Below are 27,416 nucleotides of genomic sequence, written 5' to 3'. Positions count from 1 at the left end.
CGACTTACTTCACCGGAAGTGGCTGTTCTAATGCCCCGGGGAGACCATCAGGGCTATGGGGTTACCTGGACTGCCCAACGCGTCGACCCGAGAAACCTCTAACTAGATCTTGCCCTGGAGGAATGGTGTCTGGAGCCCGCAAACTGCCACCTAGGCGCGTGCTGCGAAAGGAAGTGCTTCTCTGATGACCAATCAGCGGCGAGAAGCCGCTTTAATGTCCTCCCTTTTATTCCTTCCCTTACTGGTTTGTATTCTTTCTCGCCTGCGCAGAGTTTGCGCGGTACGGGCCTTTCGGGACACCGTAGCTCGCACGCCCGCTGCAGAGTCCGACGGCAGCTTCCATCCGCGTCATGGCCGGCTCGGAGACTGGTGAGTCTCGGCTCGGAATCCTGGTGGTGTGGACTGCAACATTCCAGCCTTCCGAAGGACTCGGGCCCACGTTATTTGGGTCTGGGCTGCTGCCGAGACTCATGACTGTCAGACACGCTGTCGCAGTCGCAATCGCAATCGAAGGTTCTGTGGATAGAATCTCAGCCTCACTGCCTTTTCTCATTGAGGCCGTGGAATAGCGACTGGGGCTGTGAGGGGCCCTATGGCTAGGCTGGAGGATACCCGCACCCTGACTGCTGAAGAGTAGTCAGAAACCCCGGACCTGGGTTTCTCTGGGATGTTTAGCCACCATCAGTGTGCTCTCTGCTCTTTGTGGGCACTGAGGCTGAACCTGCATTTGTATTGATATTTTGAGACATTGCTTTTAAGATAATGTTGATGCCCCTGTCAAAGTAGAATAGTGGTACTTTTTTGTCTTCTTTGCCCACTGGCTTTAACACCGCTTTCTTTTTTTTTTGGTACTGGGGATTGAACTCGGGACCTTGGGCTTGCGTAGGCGGCGGTTAACACTGCTTTTGAAAAGCAAATTGACTTGGTTGTCTAGGACGCTTTCATCCGTTTTTCCGGAACAGCCTAGGAAACAGTTATCTTGGCTGGGTCACCTGTGAGCATTGGGCTTGAGGCGAAGGGATGATATGCATACAAGAAACACTCATTTGTTTGCAGAACGTGTCCATAACATACTGGAGATCCTGGAGTAGTTTCCCTTTTATCGCTAGTCATTTCATGAAATAAATGTTGCAAACTTTCTAACTTATCTTTAGTCAAGAAACTAGTAACCTTGGTAATTCTAGCACTGTATGGGAAGGACAGGATATGGTGCATTACACAGGGAATTTCAGCAGTGTTGGTAATGTGCTAGTTCTGAGCTTAGGGTTTTTATAATTTTTTTCTTATTTCATATACATCAAATATAATTTTAAAAACAGATGCATTAGTACTAGTGTTATCATTCTAGATCTTAATCACCTGTTTGGTTGCTAGAGATCCTGACTTGCACAAAATAATGGGATGAAAACATGACTATTGGGAATTGGAAGCCACCTCTGTTAGTTTCTAATAACCTAAGATTATTTACAAACTGTCTAGTTCATGATATATTCCTGTTTACTTTCAAATACGTTTTAAATAAAAATATTTAAGGCGTATAAAATTACTGGTAAATAAGGTTTTAGGTTGTAATAGTAAAATTGAGTTTACATTATAGTTTTAAGTATTATTATTATTATTATTTTTTTTTTTTTGGTACCAGAGATCGAACTTGGGTCCTTGTGCTTGTGCAGCAGGCGGTGAAACCACTGAGCTAAATCACCCAGCCCTACATTATAGTTTTGATTACTTTGAAATTATAGCACTTTGAAAATCATCTTAAGAAATTAAATCTTCTAAAAGTTTCGTCTAGGAGAGTCTTTGAAATTCTGTAACAAACAAATTCCTTATCTTGTATCAAGTTGTCTATTTTTGTAGGAGGTTGTTGGTTTTTAAAATATGTGCATGACTTTTTCCAGTGCTACTGAAGACTGATTCTTTTTCCCCAACAGAGTGGGTAACCATTGCCAATAACCTTCTTTTTAAATGTCACATACACCTGAGGATACATGAACTTGAAGACTGTGATGCTAATGTTTTTATTGCTCTTTATCAGTCCATTTTGGGAGAAAAGGTACCAGGTAAGGGTACTGAAAAGTGGAAGTAATTGTCCATATCCTAAGCCAGTTAGGTCGTTTGGTATTTATAAAATTTAGTTTTCCCTATCTGCGTATTATTTCTGTCCAAATATGGCATTCATTACCTTATGAATATCTTATGGGACCCACACATAATACTAATCTTGAGCAAATCAGTTTAATCATTTAATTTAATCATGCCCAGTGTCTGGTGAAAGTTACAGCATTCCTATAAATATATCTTTAAAGGTTCTACAATTGAGTGGAACTTGGAATGTGTTGAGTCCTATTAGTATTACAGATAAGAATTGATGTTTGTACTCTGTAAACCTAATTATTATTATTATTTTTTGGTACTGGAGATCATACTTGGGTCCTGTGCTTCCAAGGCCAGCAGCAAAACCACTGAGCTAAATCCCCGGCCCAGTAAACCTAATTGTTCAGAAAACAGTTAATAAATTTGTCTTACCTTTTTCAGGGGGGATGAGATGGATGTCTCACTATGTATTCTAGGCTGGTCTTGAACTCATTACGTAGCCCATAATGAGTTGGAACTGGAAGTTGAAACAATCTTCCTGCCTCAGCCTCCAAGTATTGGGATAACAGGTGTGCAGCACCACCCCAGGGTATTATCATCTTGTAAATTTGTGATTTGCATAATTCTTTCAAAGGTATATCATTATTTTGCTGTGTGCTTGGTTAAGTATCTCAGCATTCTTATCCATAGATTCTTTACTGCTTCCATTTTTTTATATAGTTTATAACCATTAAATACTATAATATAGGGTCTGTATACTCTCGCCATTATTAGCATGAATTAGTTCCCTCAGCAGTTCCTGGAATAAAGAATGGTCTCTAGCTGGTGTCTTTGATCTAATCTTAACTCAAGGGTTCATCTTACTCAGTACCAAATTTGACTTGGTATTAAAATATTTTAAGGGGTTTTTTTTTGGTACCAGGGAGAAAATATTTTTAAATATTTTCACATTCTGGTCTGTACTGACTTTGAAAACCTTTAATACCAATTATTCCTAATAGATTTTTTTTTTTTGGGTACTGGAGCTCGAACTCGGGTCCTTGCGCTTGCCTAATAGATTTTTGTAGCTGGATGTATAAGAACCTTTCTTGTATTGGGCCTGATGGAGGCTGATTGTGAGTTTGAGACCAACCTTGTTCTGCATATTAAGTTCCAGGCTGGCTTGAGCTACATAATGAGACCCTGTCTTTAAGAAAACAAAACAGAAACCTCCTTGAACACCTGCATTTTACAGGTTTTTTCTCTCACGGAAAGCAGCCCACAGTTATGGATTAAAGTCTCAGTTCATGTCTTACTTTCCTTCTTAGACTATTAGCATCTATTTTGGACCTCTCCACCTTCCTTTACAGGGTACTTATGTACAGCATGTTCAAATTGTAGGTGTAATAGTTTAATGAATACTCAGTATTAAAAAGTAAGTTCAATCAAATATTCAACCACTGAAGATTCTACTATTTAGAATTCAGGCTTTAACTTTATCTGTACTATCACCTATTCTCTTTGTGCAGAGCTTGTTTTGTAGTTGAGTTTACTCAAAGCCTGGTCAGAGAAATGGATGAAAACTAATGTGACTTTTCTCCCAAGACCTCATAGCTGTTTCCAAGAGTCAAGAAGATGATGCCCACAATGTACAAGCAGTGATTGATTCATTGGCCTTGGATTACCTGCAGGTCAGCTTGTCTCACATAACAGGTTAGTATATGCATAACCATTAGATAATTATGCACTTTAGTAAAGTGTATTGTCAAATAGAACCTTGGACAATGTTTAATTAACCAAATGAGTGAAGTTATGGGATAGGCAAACTAAGACTGAGCCAGGACAGTCAACCACAGTTTGAGAACCCTATGTGAGAGCTTTACCAGGAGAGTCAGATTTAACTTGTGATGGATCTGGGTCTGAAGTAAATTTAAGTGATTTTTTTTTTTTTTTGGTACCGGGGATCAAACTTGTGTCCTTGCATTTGCATAGCAGGCGGTGAAACCACTGAGCTAAATCCCCGGCCCTTAAGTGATATTTTTGTTGTTTTATTATTTTATGTTTTGTTTTGTTTTTCAGACGGGATCTCACTATGTAGTTCAGGCTGTCCTTAAACTCACTGTGTAGCCCAGGCTGGCCTTGAACTCAAAGCAGTCCTCCTCCCTCAGCCTCTTGAGTGCTGGGATTACAGCCATGCACCACTATGCCCAGCCTGTTTTGTTATTTTAACGCATGCCAATTGTGCATTTTAATGTAGCTAAAAATTAGAAATACTTAAATGTTCTTTAATAGGGACTGGTTAGATAAATTAAGATAGCTCCAAACAGTGAACTACTCTCAGCTATAAAAGGTTCCAATATATAGTAAGAGAAAAACGTATGTAGTCTAAAACTTTCAATATAAGCTGTTTTTGAAACTTTTCCACAGTAAGATGAAGTATACTGTGCTGTATTTCAAAGCCAGTATTTTTATAAATATTTTATATTTGGAGACAGGGATAAGTATTATTCTGGTAAATTACTTCAAGTTAATGAAAAAAGGCTCTACTGTTCATTTTTTTGACAGCAGTTAAAGGAGAAAAATGTTAATTAGGATAGACTATTTGCAGCTCTTAATTTGGTATTGACAAGAACACATTTTTGCAAGAATTCTCTTGTCATATTTTAGTTCATTTCTAATTGAGTGGGAAATCAGTTTAGAAATAATTTATTTTGAGGAAAAGTCCTAGAATTTCCCTGTATTTTATTTGTTTTTGCAATTTGGAATTGCTTAATCACTTGAATAGGGCAGTTTCTGGTATTTGTTCCAAACATATTGCAGCAAAGTTTGTAAGCATACATATCTGCCCCTGACAAATCACACTATTGAATGAAAAATCACAAAATTGCTTACCTCCTCCAATAGACTGCAAAGCAGCTTTTCACTTGTTATGTTTGCGTTTAAAGCAGTTTCTCCTATACCATGAAGCATTGCATTCTGGCTGGTAGTCTTAGTTGCTGGGGTTTGCAGTGTATGTTCCCTATCCTGGAGACCCAAAGGTACTGAGTTTGCCCTTGGGGTATTAATTTAAGAAGCCAGAAAAACACGGGCCTTGAAAACGAGATTTCTGTTTCATTATTTTAGGCAGGAAAAAAAACTTGTCAAACTGCCTCTTTTTACTTGTAGTAATGTAAAACATCAAATTTCTGGTTTAGGGGTTTTTTTGTATCATGGCTAGATACTCTGAGATATCAGATTCCTACCCTGCTTCTTCCACACTGCTTTGGACTTATAAGAATGCTAAGCATAAAAAAAAAAAAAGAATGCTAAGCATGATATCCCAAAGGATAACCAACACGTTCCATCTATAGCTGATGTTGATTGAAGTCCATTTTAAATGACAAACAGGTTTCCGTGTATTTGCCAGCCCATTTCTATTTCATTTCAACACATTATGGGCTTGGTACTGGGATAGGGACTATTTGAAAGATTAATCTTTCAAATCTGTTCTTAAAAAGAAAAAAAAAGATTATCTTCTTATTGTTGCTTTTTTTTTTTTTTAATTTTATTTTTATTTTTTTGGTGCCAGGGATTGAACTCGGGACCTTGCACTTGCGAGGCAGGTGGCAGAACCACTGAGCTAAATCTCCGGCCTTTAGTTATTTATTTTTGCCTTTAAATTTTTATTTTTATTTTTTTGGTACCAGGGATTGAACTGGGGACCTTGCACTTGCGAGGCAGGCAGCAGAACCACTGAGCTAAATCCCTGGCCCTTTAGTTATTTATTTTTGAGTCAGGGTCTTGGTATGTAGTTCAGGCAGGCCTTGAACTCACTAGGTAGACCAGGCTGCCCTTGAACTTGGGGTGATCCTCCTGCCTCAGCCTCCTGAGTGCTGGGCTTACAGGTGTGTGTGCCATCACGCCTGGATTTAAAAGTTAACTTCTGAGGGCCAGGGATTTAGCTCAGTGGTTTCTCTGCCTGCTGCGCAAGCACAAGGACCCAAGCTTGATCCCCTGTACCAAAAAAAAAAGTTCTGATTACTAAGTGGAAGTATTAGGGAAGTATTAGAAGATGAGGCTGGAGAGTTTGAGGATAAAAAGGAGAGAGAATAAAAAGGGTTTTATATGCAGAGATTTTAGAAAAGAAGCCATTGACGAGATTTTTGTTTTGTTTTTTGCAGTGTTGGGAATCAAATCCCCCAGATGAAATTTTAATCAGAAAAATAGTTTTGATTCACACAGAGTGAATAGAAGTTAACAAATATTGGGAAAAGAACCAAGAATTACTGATAAAAGTATCCCAACAAATTTTTTTGTTTTGTTTCGTAATTACAGTATCTTGCTACTACCTTTTAAACAAACCATTGTAGAAGTAGAATCTGACAATCTGAAAGTGTTCTCTTCTGTGTTTGTTGAGACAGGGTCTCACTATGCAGTTCAGCCTGGTCTTCAATTCACTATGTAGTCTAGGCTGGCCTTGAACTCACAGTGACCCTTACTGCCTCAGCCTCTCGAATGCTGGGATGTGCCACCTGCCTGGCTGTCTTCTGCCATTTTCTTTTCACCAATCCAACAAAGCTCTGCTTTACTACTTTATATTTTGGTATGACTCTTACTAGAGGATGTTTGCTTAAGTCTAGTTATTTTCCTTCTTTTTTTTTTTGTACCGGGGATCGAACTCGGGTCTTTGTGCTTGTGAAACAGGTGGTAGAACCACTGAGCTAAATCCTCGGCCCTATTTTCCTTCTTAAAACATGAAATATGCTTGTGATTCAATATCGTATCAAAGCTACTCTTGTTATTTTTCAGATATAATTAAGCAACAAAATATTTATATTATTTGTCTTTACCTTACAATCCCTGCATTTTTGAAAATGTTACATCCATTTCAAGATTATGAGGCTTTCAGGTTGTGTATAAGTTAAGTTTTTTAACAGCTCTGTATTCTCTATTCAGGAGAAAATATAGTGAAAGGAGATAAAGAATCTATCAAGAATCTCCTAGAAATATTTGATGGGTTGCTGGAGTATCTTACAGAACACATCAGTGAAGCATCTTATGAGAAAAGTAAGTAAGAATAGAGGGGCTGGGTCCAGGGATGTAGCTTAGTGGCACTGCGCCTGCCTTTCAAATGCAAGGTCCTGAGTTTGATTCCCCGGTACCGGGGAGAAAAAAAAAAAAAAAAAAGAATGGAGGGGCTGGGGTGTACCTCAGTGGTAGAGTACATGTTTAGCTTGCTCAAATCTCTGGGCTGCATCTCCAGCACCACAAAAAAATTGGAAAAAGAAAAGGAAATATGTTTTGATCTACATTTTATAGTATAATATGTCCCTCCCTTTTGCCTGTTTTTCTTGGGAAGCAGAATCACTGATACAATACATCTGATAAATGTAATTACAAATTTCCAGTTGTTTCTGTTTCCAATGGTTGGAAACTCTATCCTAAACAGGTCCTTTTGTTAATTTGGATTTTGCTTGTAAGTTATTTTAAAACTAATTGGTAGTAGAAACCTACATTTCTGCCTGAATTGTTTATTGTCCAATTGCATGAAATTTCTTATTCCAAGATTAATGTTAGAACTACCATTTTATATTATAAACGTGGGTAATATTGAGGCATCCATAGGAAGAACATCTTTGCTTCAGCTCAATCTAGTATTTTGTGGTAGCTTGAATATTTTTTACTTTACTCTGAGTAACCCAGTTCCTCAAAATGTAACAGTTAATACTGAGAAATATTTCTTAAGATCACTATTGCCTTATTTTTACCCAAAATGGGTATGGTTAAACTAAATCAGCAGTGCCTAAGAGCTAATTTTCAACTTTGATACATAAATCCTATATCTAGGAATTTATTATCCCAAGAAAATATTGCAAAAGGGTCAGGCATGGTGGCTCATGCTTATAATCCCAGCACTCAGGAGGCTGAGGCAGGAGGATTGCCACAAGTTCGAGGCCAGCCTAGATTACATAGGGAGTTCAAGACCTCCCTGAACTCAGTGAAACCCTGTCTCAAAAAAAAGGAAATATTGCCCAAAAAAGATATTTAAAATATTTGTTGCATTATTTATCCTTGCTCAAAAAGAACCTGTCTGTATCTTTTTTTTTTTTTGGTACCAGGGATCGAACTCAGGTCCTTGCACTTGCGCAGTAGCAGCGAAACCACTGAGCTAAATCCCTGGCCCAAAAAGAACCTGTATCTTACCAGATTAAATAATGTTTGTCATGGGTTGAATAATACATAACCTGTTCTTATATTGCAAAATTATCTCCAGAAAAGTTTTCAGCAATAATAAACATAAATTTTTTGCTTGTTTGTTTTTTGAGACAGGGTCTCACTTTGTAGCTCAGGCTGCCCTTGAACTCCAGGCAATCTTCCTGCCTTGGCCTCCTGAGTGCTGGGATTACAGGCCTGCGCTACCATGCCTGGCATAAAATAAACTGTAATACAAGTTACAACAGAAATTTGGGGAAGGCTCAGCCTTCCTACCTTTCCCATTGGTGATAGTGAGACTCATGCTGTAATTATAATATTTGAAATTAATCTTAGTCTTTAGTTAGGGCTCCTGAAGTCATGGCCCTAGTGAATTCTGCCACTGGTAAAAGTGTGTGTTCCGGGGCCAGGGATTTAGCTCAGTGTCAGCAGTGCCTGCCTCACAAATACAAGGTCCAGAGTTTTTTTTAAAAAGTGTGTGTTCCTAAGTATGGAGTTGGACGAAAAGTTGATGGTCTTAGGAAAACTTCATCTAAGCCTAGATGTGGTCTGACTCAGCCTCCTAAGGCATGATTGTCCTGGAGCTTGAAGTTAGATGATGCTGTCATGTTTTTCCTGCCATCTTAGTGAATCAAACACCTAGTTTAAAAAAATAAAACATTGTTATGTACAACTGTAGACTCTGATTTGAAAGCAGCATATTTCTTTTTTAATAACTCATTATAGGTGATCATTTGGTTCTAATTTCATTATCATGAGAGCCCAGTTGAGCACGATGAGTTGGGGGTGCTTCACTGCCCTTACCTCTTCACCCCACTCGTGTACAAAAAAAGTGTTACTGTCTTAACTGAGGTTCTTTTGGTATTGTTGTTTTTAATCTGTTCTAAACAGGTGAAACTGAACAGTATTTTAAAGAATTCCATGGAGGAGAACCTTTGGAAGAGGTAGAAAGTACTAAGGAGTCCAAATCATCATGGAAAAGAGTTTCTTTTGAGAGGTAGTTGGCAATGTCTCTGAATTTCATCAAAGCAAGTTGTGCTTTTCCATCGGCTAAGAATCAAAATTGTACACAAAATACCAGAATGCTATTCCCAAAAAAGCTAATGTGAACATTTTACTAACTTGTATTTTATATTTTCCTGAGAGGGTTCTATGAGCCTTGATTATATATAATATTAATTCTGTCTTAACTACCTATTTATCTTTTTCTTGATCAACAAAATTCATCTTTCTTGCAAAAAACTTGCAAAGTACAGAGAAAGGGTTTTCTTTTTGGTACCAGGAATCAAAATCAGTACCTTCACTTGCCAGGCAGGTGCTGTGCCGCTGAGCTACATCCCTGGCCCTGTTTTAGTTTTTTGAGTCAGGGTCTTGCTTTGTAGTTAAGGCTGGCCTCAAACTCGGAGCAGTCTTCCCTTAGCCTCCCAAGGAAATCTACCATTTAAAACGAAATACCATTGTTAACATTTGGTTATCTTTTAGTTTTTACTTTTCTTTTTTTGGATTAAATCATATTACTTACACAGTTTTTTTCCCCAGTACTGGAAATTGAATTCAGAGCTCACACTGAGCTACATCTCCAGTCCTTTTTTAAATTTTGCAGTGGGTCTTGCAAAGTTGCTAAGCAGCCCAGGCTGGACCCAAAACTTGATCCTCCTACCTCAGCCTCCCAAGAATTAGGACTACAGGCATGAACCATCATGCTCAGCTGTTGTCTATAATTTTACTTCTTCCATTTTTAAATTAGCATCAGTCTTTTCCAAAGTTGTTACTCGTGTGTGTGTGCGTGTGTGTGTGTGTGTGTGTATGTGTGTGTATAATGTCATATTATATTATATATTGGTTTTTTTCCTCTGGTGGTGCTAGAGATCAAACACCAGGGCTTTCCACATGCTAGGCAAGTGCTTTACCACTGGCTACACCCCCCAACCTCCCCTATAATAATTTTTTTTTTTGGTACCAGGGATCGAACTCAGGACCTTGTGCTTGCGAGGCAGGCACAGGTGCCACTAAGCCAAATCCTTGGCCCCCCTGTAATAATTTTTAATCACTAGGTAACATACTATTTATATTGGTGCATCATGATTTACCAAACTATTCTTCTACAGTAGAGGTTTGTTTCTCTAGGATATGTGGCTTGCTTTCTTCTTCTCCCCCCTTTTGTATCTCTAGGCTAGATTTAAAGAAAATGAATGTTCTAAGACTGTTAAGAAAATATCCCAAGCTATTTTCCAAAAAGGCCATGACTAATATATTCACTAGCAACATAAAAATGCTGGGTTAGCCCACCCTTATGAACCAATATCACTGACCACTAGTGGAGTTTTAAAATTCGTGCTACTTTCATAGATGAAATATGTTATTGTTACAGGTTTGATTGCATTTCTTGCTAACTGAAAATTGAATGTGATGCTATGATTATCTGTTAAATAATTCTTAATTTTTAATGGAATTTGCCATAGTTTGAAAAGCATAAGCAATGCCTTTTTTAACTGTAGTGCACTGTGAAGGATGTCTCAAAGAAAACCATCATAAATTCTTGACTTTATTATTCATTATTAGTTTTTTATTATTATTAGATTTTTAAAAATGTAACAAAGTACAAAAGTGAACAAGGATATTTAATGCAGAATTAACGACTGCAGTGTACTCCCACACCCTTACTGTCAATGTTTGCTCTTCTATGTATTCTACCCATTTGATCCTTGACACTTTGTACACATAGTTGTTTCTGCCATTCCAGTACCAGTCAGAATGAATCAGACAAGCAGCAAAAGGGAGACTTTTTTTTTTTCCTTTTTTCTTTTTTGTGGTGCAGGGGATTGAACCTAGGGTCTTGAGCACACTACGCAAGCTCTCCATCATTGAGCTACATCCCCAGACCCAGTCATTCAGATTCTCTGCACCTAGCAATGAGCAGTCTGAAGATTTCCAGGTCAGCTGTTTGGAGCAGCTTGCTAGGCCCTCGATGGAAAGGCCCTCTGTGGTCAGGCTGGTCCCTAAGTAAGTAAGAGACCTCTTTCAGGTGCTCTTTTTTTTTTCCAGGTGCTCTTTCTCATCTGAGGCTTTGGGCCCCTCTTGGGATGAAGATGAGGCAGAATCCACTGGTGAAATAATTCAACTTGGAGACACAGCACACACCTTTTCTCTAAGAAGTAACAGTAAGTACTTAAACTTTAAATAGCAGTTATCAAAAAAAGTTATAATTCAAGGTACAACTTAGTAGGATATAGTACTACTCAAATCCAGAATACCAAGCATTACCTACTAAATATGAATAGTTCACAGGCAAATGGGATTCACAGGCACGTGAATCTTATATTTAGATTGAGATATCAGATAACTCATACACATTGACAGGCATCTAGTTTAGGCTTACATGGCAGTAAGTCCAAGGCAAATAAGTAGGTGCAAGGTAGTCATGTAATTTGTGGGACCTGTTATCATGGAAGACCATTGTATATACACCTTTATTCTTTTTTTTTTTTAAGTGCTAGGGATTGAACCCAGGGCCTTCACACTGAGCTACGTCCCCAGCCCTGTTTTTAAATTTGAGACAGGGTCTTGCCAAGTTCACCAGGCTTGGCTTAAGCTTGTGATCTTCCTACCTCAGCCTCCCAGAATGCTAGGATTACAGACATGTGCTTCCATGCTTGGCTAGAGTACTCCTTAATGATATTATCCTAAAGAAGTTGGCTTACTTTTTTCATCATTTCAACAAGTTCGTACTCCCAGTGCCAGTTTTTCTCTCAAGCTGCAGGCCACATTTCCAACAGTCTGCTCCTTCCACATGGTAGATATGAATGTTGCTCTCAGTTCCCCTGTCCTGCCCACCTGGGTGCCATGCTCTTCTCGAGTATCACACACTGGGTGCTTTTCCTTTCTGTTCTAGCAAACCCACCCTTCAGTTTTCAGCTTCCCCCATCTGCCTCAGGCTCTGATGCTATGTTTATATTATGTGACCTTTTCTATTTCTGTAACACCATTCACACATTATAAGGTACCTTGCAATTTGTTATGGGAACTAGTTTCTGGCAAACCAGTTTCTTGTACTTAGTATTTATTCAGGGCCTTCTCTCTGCTGTCCAGTGGTGATAGAGTGAGAAACAAAACAGACAGAAATCCCTGCCTTCATGGAGCTTATACTCTACTTGTGAAGGCTGCTGATAAAAATAACTAAAATATATAGTAAAATTATCTTTCGAGACAGCGAAAAAAAAAGCCAAAATAATTATTTTTTAATAGAAGGACAAGAACGTTAGTGTGGCATTAGGAACCTTAAATTGGGAATGAAGTGGCCTTTGTCTTTATTCAGACTCTGCTACTAGATATGTGACTTGAGATAGGCTCTTACCTTTTCAGAGCCCCAGTATGAGAATTAGACTAAGCCATGTGTGAAGTTCCTGTCAGCCATTCCAAGGAATTATGTTCAAAAAACCTAAGTCTTAAGGTCAGACAATAGGCCAAAGTATGTGCTTGTCACTGGAATGTGCAATGTGATAGAATGATCAGTCAAGTGTAGTTAATATAAGAATACTTGCTGGCCAGAGGTGGTGGCATACACATTTAATCACAGCTACTTAGGAAGCTGAGGCATAAAGATCGAAGTTTTGAGGACAATCTGACCAGTTTAGTGAGACCATGTCTCAGAAGGCTAAACATGGACCTCGTGGGTAGAGTGCCTGCCTAGCAGGCTCATGGCCCTAGGCTCGATACCTGGTACTGCAAAAAAAAAAAGTTTTGAAGGTAGTTGAATGTTTGATAGGATTGGAGGGACAGTGATTCCAGAAATGATGATGTCAAGTGCCATGAAAAACTATAAAAAAAGAAGTGAAAAAAATAAACTAGGTTGAGCATCTCTAATCCAAAAACCTGAAATACTCCAGCATCCAAAACTTTTGACATCACAAAGGGAAAATCACACACTGACCCAATATGACAGGTCACAGTTAAAATGCAGGCACTGAAAATATTGTAAAAAATTACTTTCAGGCTGTGTGTGTTAAGTATATATGAAATATAAATGAGTTGGGTTCCATTCCTCTGATATCTCATTATGTATATGCAAGTATCCAAAAACACTTCTGGTCAAGCATTTTGAATAAGAGGTACTCAACCTGTAGTTATTTTCAGATTACAAAGAGAGGAATTGTCTTTGCTGCAATGAGGGCAAAGGAGAAAAGGTTGTGAGAGAGATACCTGGTGTTGGTGTTTGAGTTTGATGTGATAAAAGGGCTTCTGGAAGTTTTCTTTTATATTTAGATTGAGATATCAGATAATTGTCATACACACTGACAGGTGTTTAGTTTAGGCTTCAATTTCTAGACTGTAACTCTTTGATTATGGTACTGTCCATAGCCCCTAACTCAAGTATCTCTTCACACCCAAAGGTGGCCACATAATAAGCATTTCTAGAACTCTGGCACCTATTTTTTAAAGCAGAGTAATGAAAGTTTTAATACAACTTTGTTTTCAGGTTGTATAAAGGATTCTGGGCTATAGAATTGTATCTTACTCTGTGATAGTTATTAAAAATAATTGGTGTTAGGGTCGGGGATTTAGCTCAGTGGTTCCGCTGCCTGCCTTGCAAGTGCAAGGTCCTGAGTTCGATCCCTGGTACCAAAAAAAAAGAGCCAAAAGTAGGAGATGAAAAAAGAATTAAGATGTGTCATCGCTGCCTGCTGTGCAAGCAGAAGGACCCAAGTTCAATCCCCAGTATCAAAAAAATAATAATAATAATTGGTGTTCACAGTGCCTACCTGGCAAGCGAAAGGTCCTAAGTTCGATCCCCAGTACAAAAAAAAAAAAACACCAAAAATAATTGGTATTAAAGCGGTTGGACTAACATTGTTCTTTCAACACTGGCTTTTAGTATAATACTTAGTAAACTATTTTGATAGTTTATGAATTTATCTTTAACTTCTTTCCTAGGTGCCCAAAGTCCTGTTGATACACAGTGTAAAAAAACATTAGCCTCACCAGGCTCAAAACCATGTGAGGACACATTGAACCCCCCTTCATCTCTTTTTCTGTCCAAGAATGCAGCATCCTTTGTTGAAGACGGTGAGTTGTAATGGGTCGTTGGTTCTTTTTTTTTTTGGTACCGAGAATGGAACTCAGGTCCTTGTGCTTGCACAGCAGGCGGTGAAACCAGTGAGCTAAAAGGGTTGTTGATTCTTTAGATTACTGCTGGGTTGAGGATAGTAGTTAATGCTTGGGACATTTGGTATTGCCACTAGCTTTTTTACTTTTGTTGTGCTGTACTTTGTCATTCATTTTAGTTTTATATGAACGTATTTGTAAAGGTCTGCCCTTAATTATGAGCTCTGATTTCTGATTTAGATGGTTTTTGGTCACATGTTTTTGTGTCCACTATTTTATTGTTTTTTCTTTTAAAGACAATGAGTCTTTACATCAGTTGCTGGCCTTGATATTAAGTGACAAAGTATTTTTTATTTTATTTTTTGGTCCCGGGGATCAAACTCAGGACCTTGCGCTTACAAGGCAGGTGGTGGAACCACTGAGCTAAATCCCCAGCCCTGTGACAAAGTATTTTTATTCCTTTTTTTAAAGTTTTTTGTTTTGTTTTGTCTTTTTTTTTTTTTTTTGGTACCGGGGATCGAACTCAGTTGTTTTGTCTTTTTGATGATGTGAGGATTGAGCCCAAGGCCTGTGCATGCTTCGCAAGCACTCTATTACTAAGCTACATGCCCAGCCCCTTCTATTTATTTATGCAGTACCTGGGCTTGAACCCAGCACCCTCATACTGAGCTATATTTTTATTTTATTTTACTTTTTGAGACAGGGTCTTGCTAAATTTTAGGCTGGACTCAAACTTGTAATTCTTTTGCTTTAGCCTCCCAGAGTGCTGGGATTATAGGCATACAACACTATGCCAGGCTCATCCCCAACTGTTTGAAGCTTTGAGGATAAGGCAAGGTCTTGTTAAACTCAGGCTGGCCTTGAACTTGTGATCCTCTTGCCTCAGTCTCTCGAGTAGCTGGGATTACTGTTGTATGCCACTGTGCCCAGCTCACATTCCTTGTTGTTCTCTATGATTTACATATGGGATTATCATTGTTAATGGCTAACTACTTCTCTAACACATGAATGAACTATAATTTACATAGACATTCTTTAAGCCATTAAGTTGCTTCTAAGTTTTCATTATTTTTAAACTTTCAAGGAACAATTTGATAACAACATGAAGATTACATCCATCCTGCCAGGCATTGTAGTACACACCTATAATCCCAGCACTTGGGAAGCTGAGGCAGGAGGGTCACTGCACTGTGAGTTTGAGGCCAGCCTGAGCTCTGTAGTGAGAGCCTGTCTCAAAAAAAAAAAAAAAAATTACATCCTTCCTAATTTAATTAGATCCCTACTTTTTTAGCTAAGACTACATCTCTGGTTTAAGTATTTTTTTGTGTGCTCTAATTAGTGTGTGAATAGTAATTGTCTAGGTATATTATATGCAAAATCATTTATTAGAATTTCATAAGATTTACTGTAATTTGTCTTACCAACAGAAATCCCTTCTGTGAGTGTGGTTCCAAGTGCTAGAAGGCTAGGGGAGCCTATCCGAGCTGCTATTCCTTTACATCCACCCTACCACCCTTCAGAGCCTCGAGCACCCTGCCCTATAGGAAGAGAATACCTACAATCAAGTCACTTCTTCCCTGTCATGAATTCAGCTGGAGAGCAGACGGCATTTTCTGTGGTAAGTGCAAACACTTGCTTGCAATTGGGTAGAAGCGCATATACTTAGTATTTGTTTTTGGTGCTGGAGATTGAACCCAAGGCTTTGTGTATTCTAAGCCTGTGCTCTGCCACTGAGTTACACCCTCAACCCTAGAAGCCCATATATTTAAAGAGATCTCTGCTAGGATAATAGTCAAGCATACTTCACTGTTATGAAATGAAATAGCATTGTACTTAAAATTTACCACTGCATGTTTACACTTGCATATTCTTATTCTGTATTCTAGGAAGATAGGGACAAGATGAATGTCAAGGGAAGGGAGGGACCAAGATATGGAGGGAGCAGGAAGGAAGGGAAGGGGATGAGAAAGAATTGAGATGTGTTATGTACATGTACCAACTAGCTCCCCACAGTGCATACAATCATTATGCACTACAGACATGTATTTAAAAAATAAAAGCTGGAAAAGTCAAACAAAGAAAATAAGTAAAAGAAAATATGAGCCCACATATACGGAATGTTTATTTTTTGCTAGGCGCAGATCTAGGTACTCATGAGGATTGAGTAATTTACTTCTCAAAACATTTCTGGAATAAATACTATATTTTCCATGGGAAAGCTGATGTAGAGAGGTTAGTATCTTGTCTAAGGTTACACACTAATTGAAGAGACAGGATTTGAATTCAGGCATTCCGGCTTCAGAACCATTTTGTGTGTCTCTAGTTAAATAATTTAAAAATACTAGAATATATGAAGAAAAAAATAATCATCTATTGATATTCCATTATCCAGCATGAACCATTGTTAATATCTTGAACTATTTTGACTTCTATTTTCTTCTTTGGAGAAAAATATTCCATTTTATACAGCTATCCTATCATATCTTTCTAGAAGCAATAGGCAGCTATGTGCCAGGGTGAATTTATAAACAATTATTCTCATTAAAAAATGTGCCAGCATGGTGACACACACCTGTAATCCCAGCACTCTGGGAGGCTGAGGAAGGAGGATCACAAGGTCAAGCCTAGTCTAGGTAGTTGGCCTCACTGAGCTGGAGATGTACATAATTGTGAAGGCCCTGCATTCAAGCCATAGTACTGCAAAAAGAAAAATAGGGAAGAAGAAAGGGAGTAAGGAAAGAAGGTTAAAAGTGAGGGAGAGGAGCGCTGGGAGGAGGAGGAGGAGGCTACTTACAGCAGGACTGCTAGAATTTCGAGGTTGGTCTAGAATACATGCAAAACAAAACAAAAATTCAAATGATGCAGAAAAAGTAAAAAAATGAAGTAAGCATCATCAGCATTAGATGACCATCATTTTAAATATTCTGTGCATATATTCAGATAGGAGAATAGATCAATAAGGAAAAATTCAGTTATAGGATGATTATTGCCTTTAGCAGGTAGCATTGGGAGAGGGTGGCACAAGGGCTTCTGAGTTGCTGGTAATAGTTCTGTTTATTCACCTGAGTTGTAGAGAATGAGAATATTAGTCTTGAAATAATTAATTGAAGCTGGGCATGGTGATGCATGCTTGTAATACCAGCACCTGGGAGGCTGAGGCAGGAGAATCGCCAGAAGCTTGAGAGTAGGCTGGGTTACATGTTCAAGGCCAGCATAGACTACATAGCAAGACCTTGTCTCAAAAAACAAACAAAAAAATTGAGCTGGACACTTATGTTTCATTTTAAAAGTTATTAATGCAGTTATATTGTAGTTGCTACTTACTATGAAGTGTTCAGTAGAAAATATCAAAGTGAAATTGAAGATATCATTGAACAATAAATATTTCTTTGCTACAAGAAATATTTTCTTTTTGTTTTCTTTTATACCCAAATATTTTCTAAAAGATTCCCTCTTGGATCTGGAAGTGTAGCTCAGTGAGAGAGCATACGCTTAGCATGCTCGAGGCTCTGAGACAGTCCTCAGCACCAAAACAAAAAAAAGATTCCCCATAAGGTTAAGAAATGACTGAAAATGTTAAGCATTTATATTCATATTTTGTGAGGTTTCATGTTCAAAGGGTTTCAACTTGTGATAACCCCTGATAGTTCATGTCTGAGAATCCCTCATCTGCCTTTATATTAGAATGGCATTCTGAGCCATACTTTTTCTCTGAGCAGAAGTTGATAGACATTGCTCTAGTATTTGAGCGTCAGTATATTTTGACAAATGTGTTGTCACATGGAAATTGAAGGACCTAGCTTTTTGTCACAGGTCCTCTCTTCCCTACCCCCAAAAGGGACTTAATGTGTCTTTTTTTGTAGCCTTTTACAAATTGACTTTTTTCTGTTAATAGGAACCAGATGATACAGTTATCTCAACTTCCATGGTGCCTAAAGAAAGTGACCAAAAAATACCTCCAGCTCAAGTCCTCAGCCCTAGGACAAGGAAGCTTCCAAAAGGAAAAAGGTAACATTACTGCAGGCTTCAATGCTTATAGTCTGTTTGCAAAGAGATTTGAAAAGTAAAAGGTAGGTCCTAAATTTAGCTGTGGAAGCCAGTATGAAATATTTATTAAAGTATGTATTACAGTTACTATTGTAACATATCTGGCTACATGGTCACTTTTATTGCAGACATGAAAACAGAGCTGTAGCCTCATCATTGGATTCACCTTTCTCCCAGAGACCAAGAAAGAGGTTAACAGAACAAGAACTACATGTGGTGTCAGAGAAACTGTCTCAACGGCTGTCTGAACTAGACTGGGCAAGTCTTTTTTTTACTATATATTGAGATTGCTGTGGTCAATAGGCAATTTCAGTACTCTCCCAATGGAAGGTAAAAGCTAACCTTAGGTACTGAACATAGTTATGTCTTAGTTACTATGAAAATGTTTCAGAAGTTAAGCAAGTAGGACATGAATCTTGATCTCTTTTAGGATATAACCAAATACAGCATAGATTTATCCATTTATCAGTTGTGATGAAAACTAAATCATTTAATATGAATGATTATGTTAAACTATTTAAATGTATCTGTTACCTTTGGGGTTTTTTTTGGTACCGGGATCAAATTTGGGACCTTGTGCTTGCAAGGCAGGCAGCGCCACCGCTGAGCTAAATCCCGGCCCTTTAAATGTATCTGTATAGTTTCCCTTTGTCATTAAAGACAAATCTGGTATAAAGTTGATCATTAATTCTCACAAAATACAATGGAGTAACACTGAATGACTATATTAAATCCTTATGACTTATGGAAGTCATAAAGGGAACTCATTAGTTCATAGCACCGATACCCACCTGTTAAAAGGCTAAACTTGCATAACCATCTAAAAACTAGTGACTATTAGAGAAAACTTTAGTCTGTTCTCTTCTACCAGTTTACATTTTGCTGAAATTAATGAAAGATGTTGAAAAGAATTTTCTCAATAGATGTTAAAAAGTGCCCTGGGTCATCAAATTAAAGAAAAGACTGACCATAAAGAAGACAGTGGAAAGAAAGAGGACAGCAGCGATGAGGGGACACTCTCGCAGCACAGTGACAGCGTCATGGAGTGTGGGCCAAAGAAGCTAAGGCCAGGTACTTCCCCTGAAGATGTCTAGACCAGGGGTGTCCATGTTCACTACTTAGGTAGTCCCATGTGTTTTTAATGACTCCTTTTAAACATTTCAGAAATACATAGAAGTAATAAAATACATCAAAGTTGGTGGTGTTTTCTTTTATCACTGTTTTTATACTCTTATACTATACATTACTTATCCAAATATACTACTGTATTATTTTATAATTTTTAAATTTATAGCGATGCTGGGTATACTTTTCTGCAACTTGTTTTTTTCTGTTGACATTGTTTTGGAAATCTATTGATCCAGTTCATTCATTTTAGCTGTGATGTAACAAAGTTTCTTTTTCTTTTGGTTTGGTTTTTTTTTTTTGGTACCACTCAGGACCTTGCGTTTGCAAGGCAGGCAGTGGCACCACTGAGCTAAATCCCCAGCCCAGTAGAAATTGTCCTATGTTTTGTTCTTTTTCATTTATTTATTTATTTTTTATGGTACCTGGGACAGTTTTTACAGTGTATCACTGGTATATTTATCCATGAGGGAACAAACCAGACTTCATAGACAGTGCATAACCACATAAATGTAGTCAATCTAATTGTAAGCATGATGCCTTGTAAGTATTTATAAGACATATATATGTAGTTATATCCCCTCCTCAAGACATAGAATTTACCTTTTCTTGCTCGCTGCCCCTACTGCAAGAGTACTTTCCATAGGACTTTCTGCACAGCAAGCATTCCACATGTTCAATTCAGTCCAAAATTGAGTATAAATGCTAAGTATCTATTTAAGACACTGGAAATTTATGTGCATTTCTCTCTTATTTGTATGATTGAAACTCAAATTAGTTAGGAAACAGTACACTTAGCACATTCATTCATCATTCTCTTTGGATCTGGTGAGAGCCAATTATTTGATTTCCAACTTAACATTTCTGGCTGTCAGGAACTAATGATAAATGGCTTTTCTGTGTTGTAGGACTTTCTGTGCACAGAAAGCCACATTTCAGGTCCCATTCACTGTCTCCACCTCCCATTAACAAACACAAACAGTTCCAGATAGAAGAAAAAAGACAACGCAAACAAAAAGAAACAGACATCCGCCAGTTCCAAGCAAAGGTACGTTCCCATCTCTTGACTGCTACTGGGCAGTAGGCAATTCCATTTCCCCTCAGCCAAATGCTACGCTGAGCATGCTGCTGATTAAAGGCTTAAAATGCATTTAATATGCTTGAGTTGAGTGAACGACAATATTATGTGTTATGTTTATGCCCTCCTTAGGGAGCATAAAATTGTACTCATGAAATTCTCAAGAAAATAACCTAGTCAGATACAGTTCAGTGTTGCAGTGGATTAAGCAAAAGGAAATCAGTGTGGGTTGGTATTTTATTTTATTTATTTATTTATTTATTTTTGGTACCGGGGATCAAACTCGGGTCCATGCACTTGCACAGCAGGTGGCAAAACCACTGAGCTAAATCCCCGGCCTATGGGTTGGTATTTTGGAGAGACTTTCAAAGATGAAGAGAATTTAAGATGGACTAAATGTAACGGGCCACTGGAGATAGGAGATGAGAAAGGGCTCGTTAGAGAAGAGATGGCTGGATTTCTACAAGAAGACTGGTATGATTACCACAAAAACCTTTCTGCTGTGGGACAAGGATTTTGAAGTATTGAATGAATTCAGAACACTTAAGTTGTCTGCTGTAGTAGATTTTATAATGTAGTAGTATTTGTAATGGTGAAAACTGAAGTTACTTCAGATAGATGTCTTAGAACCAGTTACTAGTCAGTATTAACTAGGCATGTGATTTCCACTTGGGAGTATCAGAATAATTACAAAACCTATGAGAACAAAAACTGCATAATGTACAAAAACAAAAAGCAAAACAAAAAACCCCTGCATAATGTAAAATTTTACATCCCAATTACACAGTCAAGGGCTGGGGATTTAGCTCAGTGGTTCCACAGCATGCCTCACAACTGCAAGGTCCCAAGTTTGATCCCCGGTACCAAAAAAAAACAAACCAATTACACAGTCAAAATTGTGTATTTATAATAGCTGAAAGGAATTTTTTTTAAAGTGAATTGAGCTTGATACTTTAGAAGTGAACAGGATCCCAGGTGATTGATTATTTTTCCTTCATTTTCACTTGTACATGTCTTTAATAACTATGACATTTTCCTCTTTAGGCATTAACTGAAGCATTTGAAAGGGAACTAAGAAGAAATAGAGTTCAAGAGAATATTGGCCCTCAAGGGATAAATGAGGAGAAGGAGGAAACAGTGGGTAAAAGTCTTCATGTAATAAATGCATGATATCAGATCAGTAGAAAGTACCAGGAGGATCTTTATGAAAGAAAAAAGGACCAATAGGGTTTTAATCATTAGCTGTTTAGGAAAAGTTAGGATTTCATGTCATGATGTAGAATTTTCTTGTATTCAAGTCACTGATACCGGACAACACGGTTCCAAAGAAAACTATTAGTGTTTTTCCTTCTACTTAAAGCTTCCATCAGTTTTTCAGGGTTTCTACTCCCTAGCAGTTCACCAGGGGGTTAAAAAAATGGTCTGAAAAAAAAAAGGGTCTGTGCTGACAAAGGTAAAAGGGAATAAGAGAAGCCAGGCAAGGTGGCACACGCCTGTAATCCTAGCACTCAGGAGGCTGAGGCAGCAGGATTACAGCAAGTTGGAGACCAGGCTGGGATACATAGTGAGCTCAGTGTAAGCCTGAACTATATAGTGAGACCCTGCCTCGAAAAAAGGGTTGGGGATGTAGCTCAGTGCAAAGGTCCTGGGTTCAATTCCCAGTACAACAAAACAAAACAACAAAAGGGAATAAGAGAAGACTGAGAACCCCAAATATTTTATACCTAGTTAAACCCAAAGTAGCCAGGTTTGGTGGTACACGCCTGTAATTCCAGCACTCAGGAGGCTGAGGCAGGAGGGTTACCGAGAATATGAGGCCAGCCTGAGCTACATAGTGAGTTCAAGGCCAGCTTGAACCTACATAGTGAGACCTTGTCTCAAAAAAAAGAAACTCAAAGTAAAAGTTTTCATTGTTTTTCAAAATAATGGCTTACAGAAACTAAGTGAAAATACGGGGAAATGCTTATTCTAAAATGTTAACGAGCAAAACCAGTTATAAAGTATAGAAGAGTAACATCTAAGCATATTGTGTAGTTGCTTGAGAATTTTGTTAGTCTACATGAGAAGAGTTGTCACAGAAACATTACAACATTAATAGTGGTTGTGCTTAGGGTGTGGGACTATGGTGACTAAAACTAGAAAAAGATCCAGAGCTTTTTCAAATTCCAAGGGATGCTAGAGGCCAAAAAATCCCTGTTTAACTTAGAATAGATGAACACTAACCACATTTTAGAAATTTTAAGTAGAGTGATTTTGCTAGGGATTAGCTGCTGTTATCAATGTGATATTTAAGATGAGGTATTAAAGAGCTGTTAGACCTTTCTCATTTCTGTTGTTTTATATGTGCTTCTAAGGAAAAAGTACACAGAGAAGCTGTTCATAAAGGAACTCCAAAACACAGTCAACCGTGGAAGATTTCCTCCAGAAAAACCACAACTCAGAGTCCCAGAGGGGGCCTTCCGAAGCCAAATAAAGCAGCTCCGAGTAAGAACCACAAAGTTGTACTTTATGGAAAACTGGCGTCCTTTGAAAGTATGTGCTGCATTCCAAGGACACAGCACTGAAAACTTAACATCTACCAGTTGGTAGCAGAAAGTTCCTTCTTTAAAAGTCACTGCCATATGGCTGGTTTTCTGCAAAGAGCTAAAACTCTTTAAATATGGAAGTACCTTAGGGAGGCCCAAATGTTGGCACCAGAATGCCAGCATTACTGCCTGCTGCTCCAGCTTGAGCCTCTGTTCACTCACTCTGGTTGCCTTTTTTATTTTTTATTTTTCTGGTACCAGGGATTGAACTTGGGATCTTGGGTTTATGAGGCAGGTGGTGGCACCACTGAGCTAAATCCCTGGCCCTGGTTGACTTTTTTTAAATTGATAGAATGCAAAGAATGCTCCAAGGCAGGTAGATGGCCTGTTTGGCTTCTTTATATTGAGAGTTGGCACCAGTGAATGTTAGGGTCTTGTTACAAGGAAACAAAGTCATTCAAAATGCCAGGCTTCCCAAATATCCCCAAAGACTGCTGGCCTTCCAACTACATCTCATTAGAGCTAAGCACGTGCATACCAGGAGGGCTGAGGAGTCTTCTCTGTTAACCTACACGAAGCATCTGTCCACAGGCCCTGTGGGGGTTGAGCACTTAGGTTGCAGCTGTCAGGACCACACGTGATCAGTCAGAACTGTTGAGCTATCTTCATCTCTACCAATAGTTGGCCTACGCTCATCAGAGAAAACAGATATAATAAGAACACTTAGAATGATTCTTTTCAGGATCAGTGCCACATAACTTGGTTTTTGGTCCATCAGGAAGGCGAGGCGAGAGTTTTTGTTGGCATGTGTCAGATCAAAGCATCTCATGTTTCCTTGCAGTGAAAGTAAATGAACACAGTCTTCTGCCCCTGATGCTGGAGCAGTTTCCATTTCTCTATGTCTCTGGCCCAACACTAAGCAAAATGTGGAAACAGCAAATTGCACATGTTGAACAGCTCAAAAAAGATGCATGTAGAGAAAATCGATCAAAGAAGAAACTCTGGGATGAAGTAAGTTACTGTTACTTTGAAGTATAAGATTACAAACCAGAAAGGGGAAGCACTTCCTTGAATAATACTTCTTTTTTTTGGTACTGGGGATTGAACTTGGGACCTTGCCGCCTGCAAGGCAGGCAGCAGAACCACTGAGCTAAATCCCCAGCCCCCTTGAATAACATTAACCTACTTGCCTTGTGTTGCCCATAAAGATAGAAGAAGCCCTGAGAAGGCATGACCTCCTTACTGCCCTTGTCAAGAAAGAATATGAACATAACAAGAGACTGGTATGTTAAGAGCAAGTTGGGAATTACAATTCTGAACTTGGAAGTTATACTCATTTCCTTATCTGTATAGCTGGGTAACACGACTCTTCTAACACTCACCTAAGGAAGCATCTAGGGCTTTAACCAAAATTGATGAGAGGAGGAAGTGATAGTACTTTATATCCAGTTTCATTTAGTCTTTATAGTGACAAATTACAGAACATGATTTTTATGAAATGAAAAATGTAAGGCTTTAAAATGTTGAGTAATCTACCCTAGGTCTCACCATGATAAGCAAGGGATGCAATTGAGATTGTTTTCCAGGTGTTGGAGGCTTTATGTGCGTAACCTCATTTCCTTCCTTCTGTTTGGTCAGATACTGTCTAATTTCTGTAGTTTTGGCCCAAATACTTGTGACAACCCAAGCTTTGCTTGAAAGTCACAGCATGGCATTTTTCTACTCCTGTTAAACTGTTACCGAGTGGAGCCCGTGCCCTGTGCTGGAGTAGGGGAATTAGGCCCTCAGAGCAGGACTGCTCAGGGTGTGGACTTCGTTCTGTAGGATTGGGAGCTTATCAGTGCTGCTCTTCAGACTGAGGCCATGGAGCCAAAAGCCTGAGGGGATCCCGGGGGCTGATGGTCTTAGACACTCTGTGCCCAGGCAGGAGGCCACTGATCCTGTGTGGCTGGCTGGGGAGATGAGAATGAAATTGAGACTGTGTTTTCCTCTTCTCCTATGTCCCTTTCTTCCCTTCCCCTTTCCCAGCAAGACTTTAGAGACCGCATTTGTAGACAAAGGCTGACCCAATCAAAGCTAAAAGAAAATCATCAGCAAATTGTTCGTGCCCGAAAATACTACGATGATTATAGAGTTCAGTTGCGTGCAAAAATGATGAGAATGAGGACCCGGGAAGAAATGGTAAAGTGTGGCTACTCTACCAAGCAGTTTACAGTGAATTTTGTCTGTTCTCTCTCAGGACCAATCTGACTCATCTCAGCTTGCATCCAGAATCCAAATGTAATTGCTTCTCAGCCTTTTGGCTAAGATCAAGTGCAGAATCCAAATGCATATATATATATATATATATATTTTTTTTTTTAGACAAGGTCTCACCATGCAGTACAGGCTGACCTTGAATTTGCAGCCATCCTCATGCCTCAGCCTCCCGAGTGCTGGGATTATAGGAATATGCCACCACACCCTTCCTGAAAGATACACAGATATTTTTTTAAAGAGTAGGAAAATTTAATGGGGAATAGGAGTAGGGAGTTAAGAGTAGCTCCTGGGAGACAGGAGGGGTCCTGAATGGGTTGCCCTTGTATACATATTTTAAAAGGGATAATTATTATGGTATGTGAATATGTTTTTTGTGGTTTTCGTTTTTGTTTTCTTTTTTGAAACAGGGTCTCGCTATGTAGTTCAGGCTGGCCTTGAACTCATTGTGTAGACCAGGCTGCCCCTGAACTCGCAGGCATCCCCCTGCCTCAGTCTTTCAAGCGCTGGGATTACACCCAGCTGTGAATATCTGAATAAAACTGATTTTAAAAAACTCTGTGGGCCGGGGATTTAGCTCAGTGGTTCCGGCACCTGCCTCACAAGTGCAAGGTCCTGAGTTCAATCCCCGGTACCAAAAAAAAACCTTTGTGAAGGGCTGGAGATTTAGCTCAGTCGTTTCGCCGCCTGCTGCGCAAGTGCAAGGACCCAAGTTCGATCCCCAGTACCAAAAACAAAAAAACAAAAAAAAAACTTTGTGAAATACAGACAGTATATACCTTTAGTTGAACAAAATGATATTCTGTAGTGATAGTTCAGCATACATTCATCTTTATAATTATATAACTGACAGATATTTAAGAAGCTGTTTGAAGAAGGCTTACAAATTCAGAAGCAAAGATTACGAGAGCTAAGAAACTATGCCAAAGAAAAGCGAGATGAAGAAAAAAGGCAGCACCAGAATGAACTGGACTCAATGGAGAACTACTATAAGGACCAGGTGGGCTGTTGCTCCCTTTAGAATGTGCTTGATCCTGACCACCTCTGTCAGAAGTCTGCTTTGTCTACTGATACTAACCCTCCATGTGTTCACTGGGACTTTGCAGCCCATACAGGCTGAAGTGACCCCGTTTTTAGGACTAAAATGTAAGCTAATTCTTGGTCATAGAGCACAATATATATATATGTATTTTTTTTGAGTACAACATATATTGCCCTGTTGCCATTAAGATAAAGATTTTAAGCCTATGAACAGTAAATATAAAAATTCTTATATTGGGACTACAAACATTAAATGTAATGTTTGTTTTTGTTTTTGTTTTTTTCTCCCTATGAACAGTTTTCATTGCTGGCAGAAGCCATATCACAGGAACATCAGGAACTCAAAGCCAGAGAGAAAGCCCAGGCCCAGGTAATAACAGGATAGAAATAATTTATTTGCATTGTTAGGAAATAGAAAAGAACTGTATTATAAGTTTTAAGGGGATGGAGAGAAAACTAATAAGAAAATCCATCTATATTCCAAGACATTTATCCAAGGTTTAACTTTACCTGTTTTGGTCTCTGTAAGAACTACTTCTAAATTATTAAAATTATTGCAGGAGCTGGATAAGCTGGAAGAGGGAGAGGGAATAAAAATAGATGAGGGCCTAGATAAATACTGTGAATAGCAGGATGACATGAGTTCTCTTTCAGACATTACATAAGGTGAAGAGAGAACTGAGATCTAAGATGGAGAAGGAAATCCAGGAACTGCAGAACATGATAATGCAGAATGATGATGATGCTTTCTTCCGGGAGTTGGAAGTTGAGCGCTTCAGAGCTCGGCTACAGCTGGCTTCCTTTCAGTACAGTAACAGTCCCTTCCCATGAGGCCCGACTTGACAGGTGACATTTCTGGACAGAGCTAGAATTGAGCCAGTAAACAGTCTAAACCAGAAGAATAACTTTTAAATGCCTTATCTGTGTATTCATTCCAATACTTAGAATTTTTAAAATAAAAATTTTTCTTAAGTTAA

General features: G+C 38.7%; 2 protein-coding genes and 1 pseudogene across 8 annotated transcripts in view; 2 read left to right on the top strand and 1 right to left on the bottom strand.

Annotated features, from left to right (window-relative positions):
• Nucleotides 1–249, bottom strand: part of Ddx5 (DEAD-box helicase 5) — a 7,550-nt gene extending 7,301 nt beyond the window's left edge. The window contains exon 1 of the mRNA XM_004870239.4: nt 66–249. The gene's annotated coding sequence lies outside the window, so the exon portion shown is untranslated. The remainder of the gene's footprint in view (nt 1–65) is intronic.
• On the top strand, nt 180–27,416 carry Cep95 (centrosomal protein 95). Of its 7 annotated transcripts, none has more exons than XM_004870236.4 (20): nt 180–369; nt 1,932–2,060; nt 3,679–3,786; nt 7,009–7,119; nt 9,157–9,262; nt 11,311–11,426; nt 14,197–14,328; nt 15,795–15,985; nt 18,263–18,375; nt 18,543–18,672; nt 19,338–19,485; nt 20,448–20,587; nt 21,662–21,754; nt 22,972–23,101; nt 23,984–24,153; nt 24,351–24,425; nt 25,171–25,323; nt 26,252–26,398; nt 26,738–26,809; nt 27,094–27,416. In XM_004870236.4, exons 1-20 carry the CDS (start codon nt 351–353, stop codon nt 27,268–27,270), a joined length of 2,460 nt encoding a protein of 819 aa, XP_004870293.1. In that variant the 5' UTR covers nt 180–350; the 3' UTR covers nt 27,271–27,416. The 7 variants fall into 7 exon arrangements, with proteins under 7 accessions (XP_004870293.1, XP_087064726.1, XP_087064727.1 ...); XM_004870234.4 differs by having other exon boundaries at nt 351–513; XM_087208600.1 differs by lacking the exon at nt 24,351–24,425.
• On the top strand, nt 25,426–25,575 carry LOC147828786 (U2 spliceosomal RNA; annotated as a pseudogene).

Source organism: Heterocephalus glaber, unplaced genomic scaffold (assembly GCF_053883595.1).
Source record: "Heterocephalus glaber isolate CG9 unplaced genomic scaffold, H.glaber_assembly_v1.0 deba00000937, whole genome shotgun sequence".
NCBI lineage: Eukaryota > Metazoa > Chordata > Mammalia > Rodentia > Bathyergidae > Heterocephalus > Heterocephalus glaber.
The sequence above is the reverse complement of the archived record's forward strand: the minus strand, read 5'-3'. Positions and strand labels throughout refer to the sequence as shown.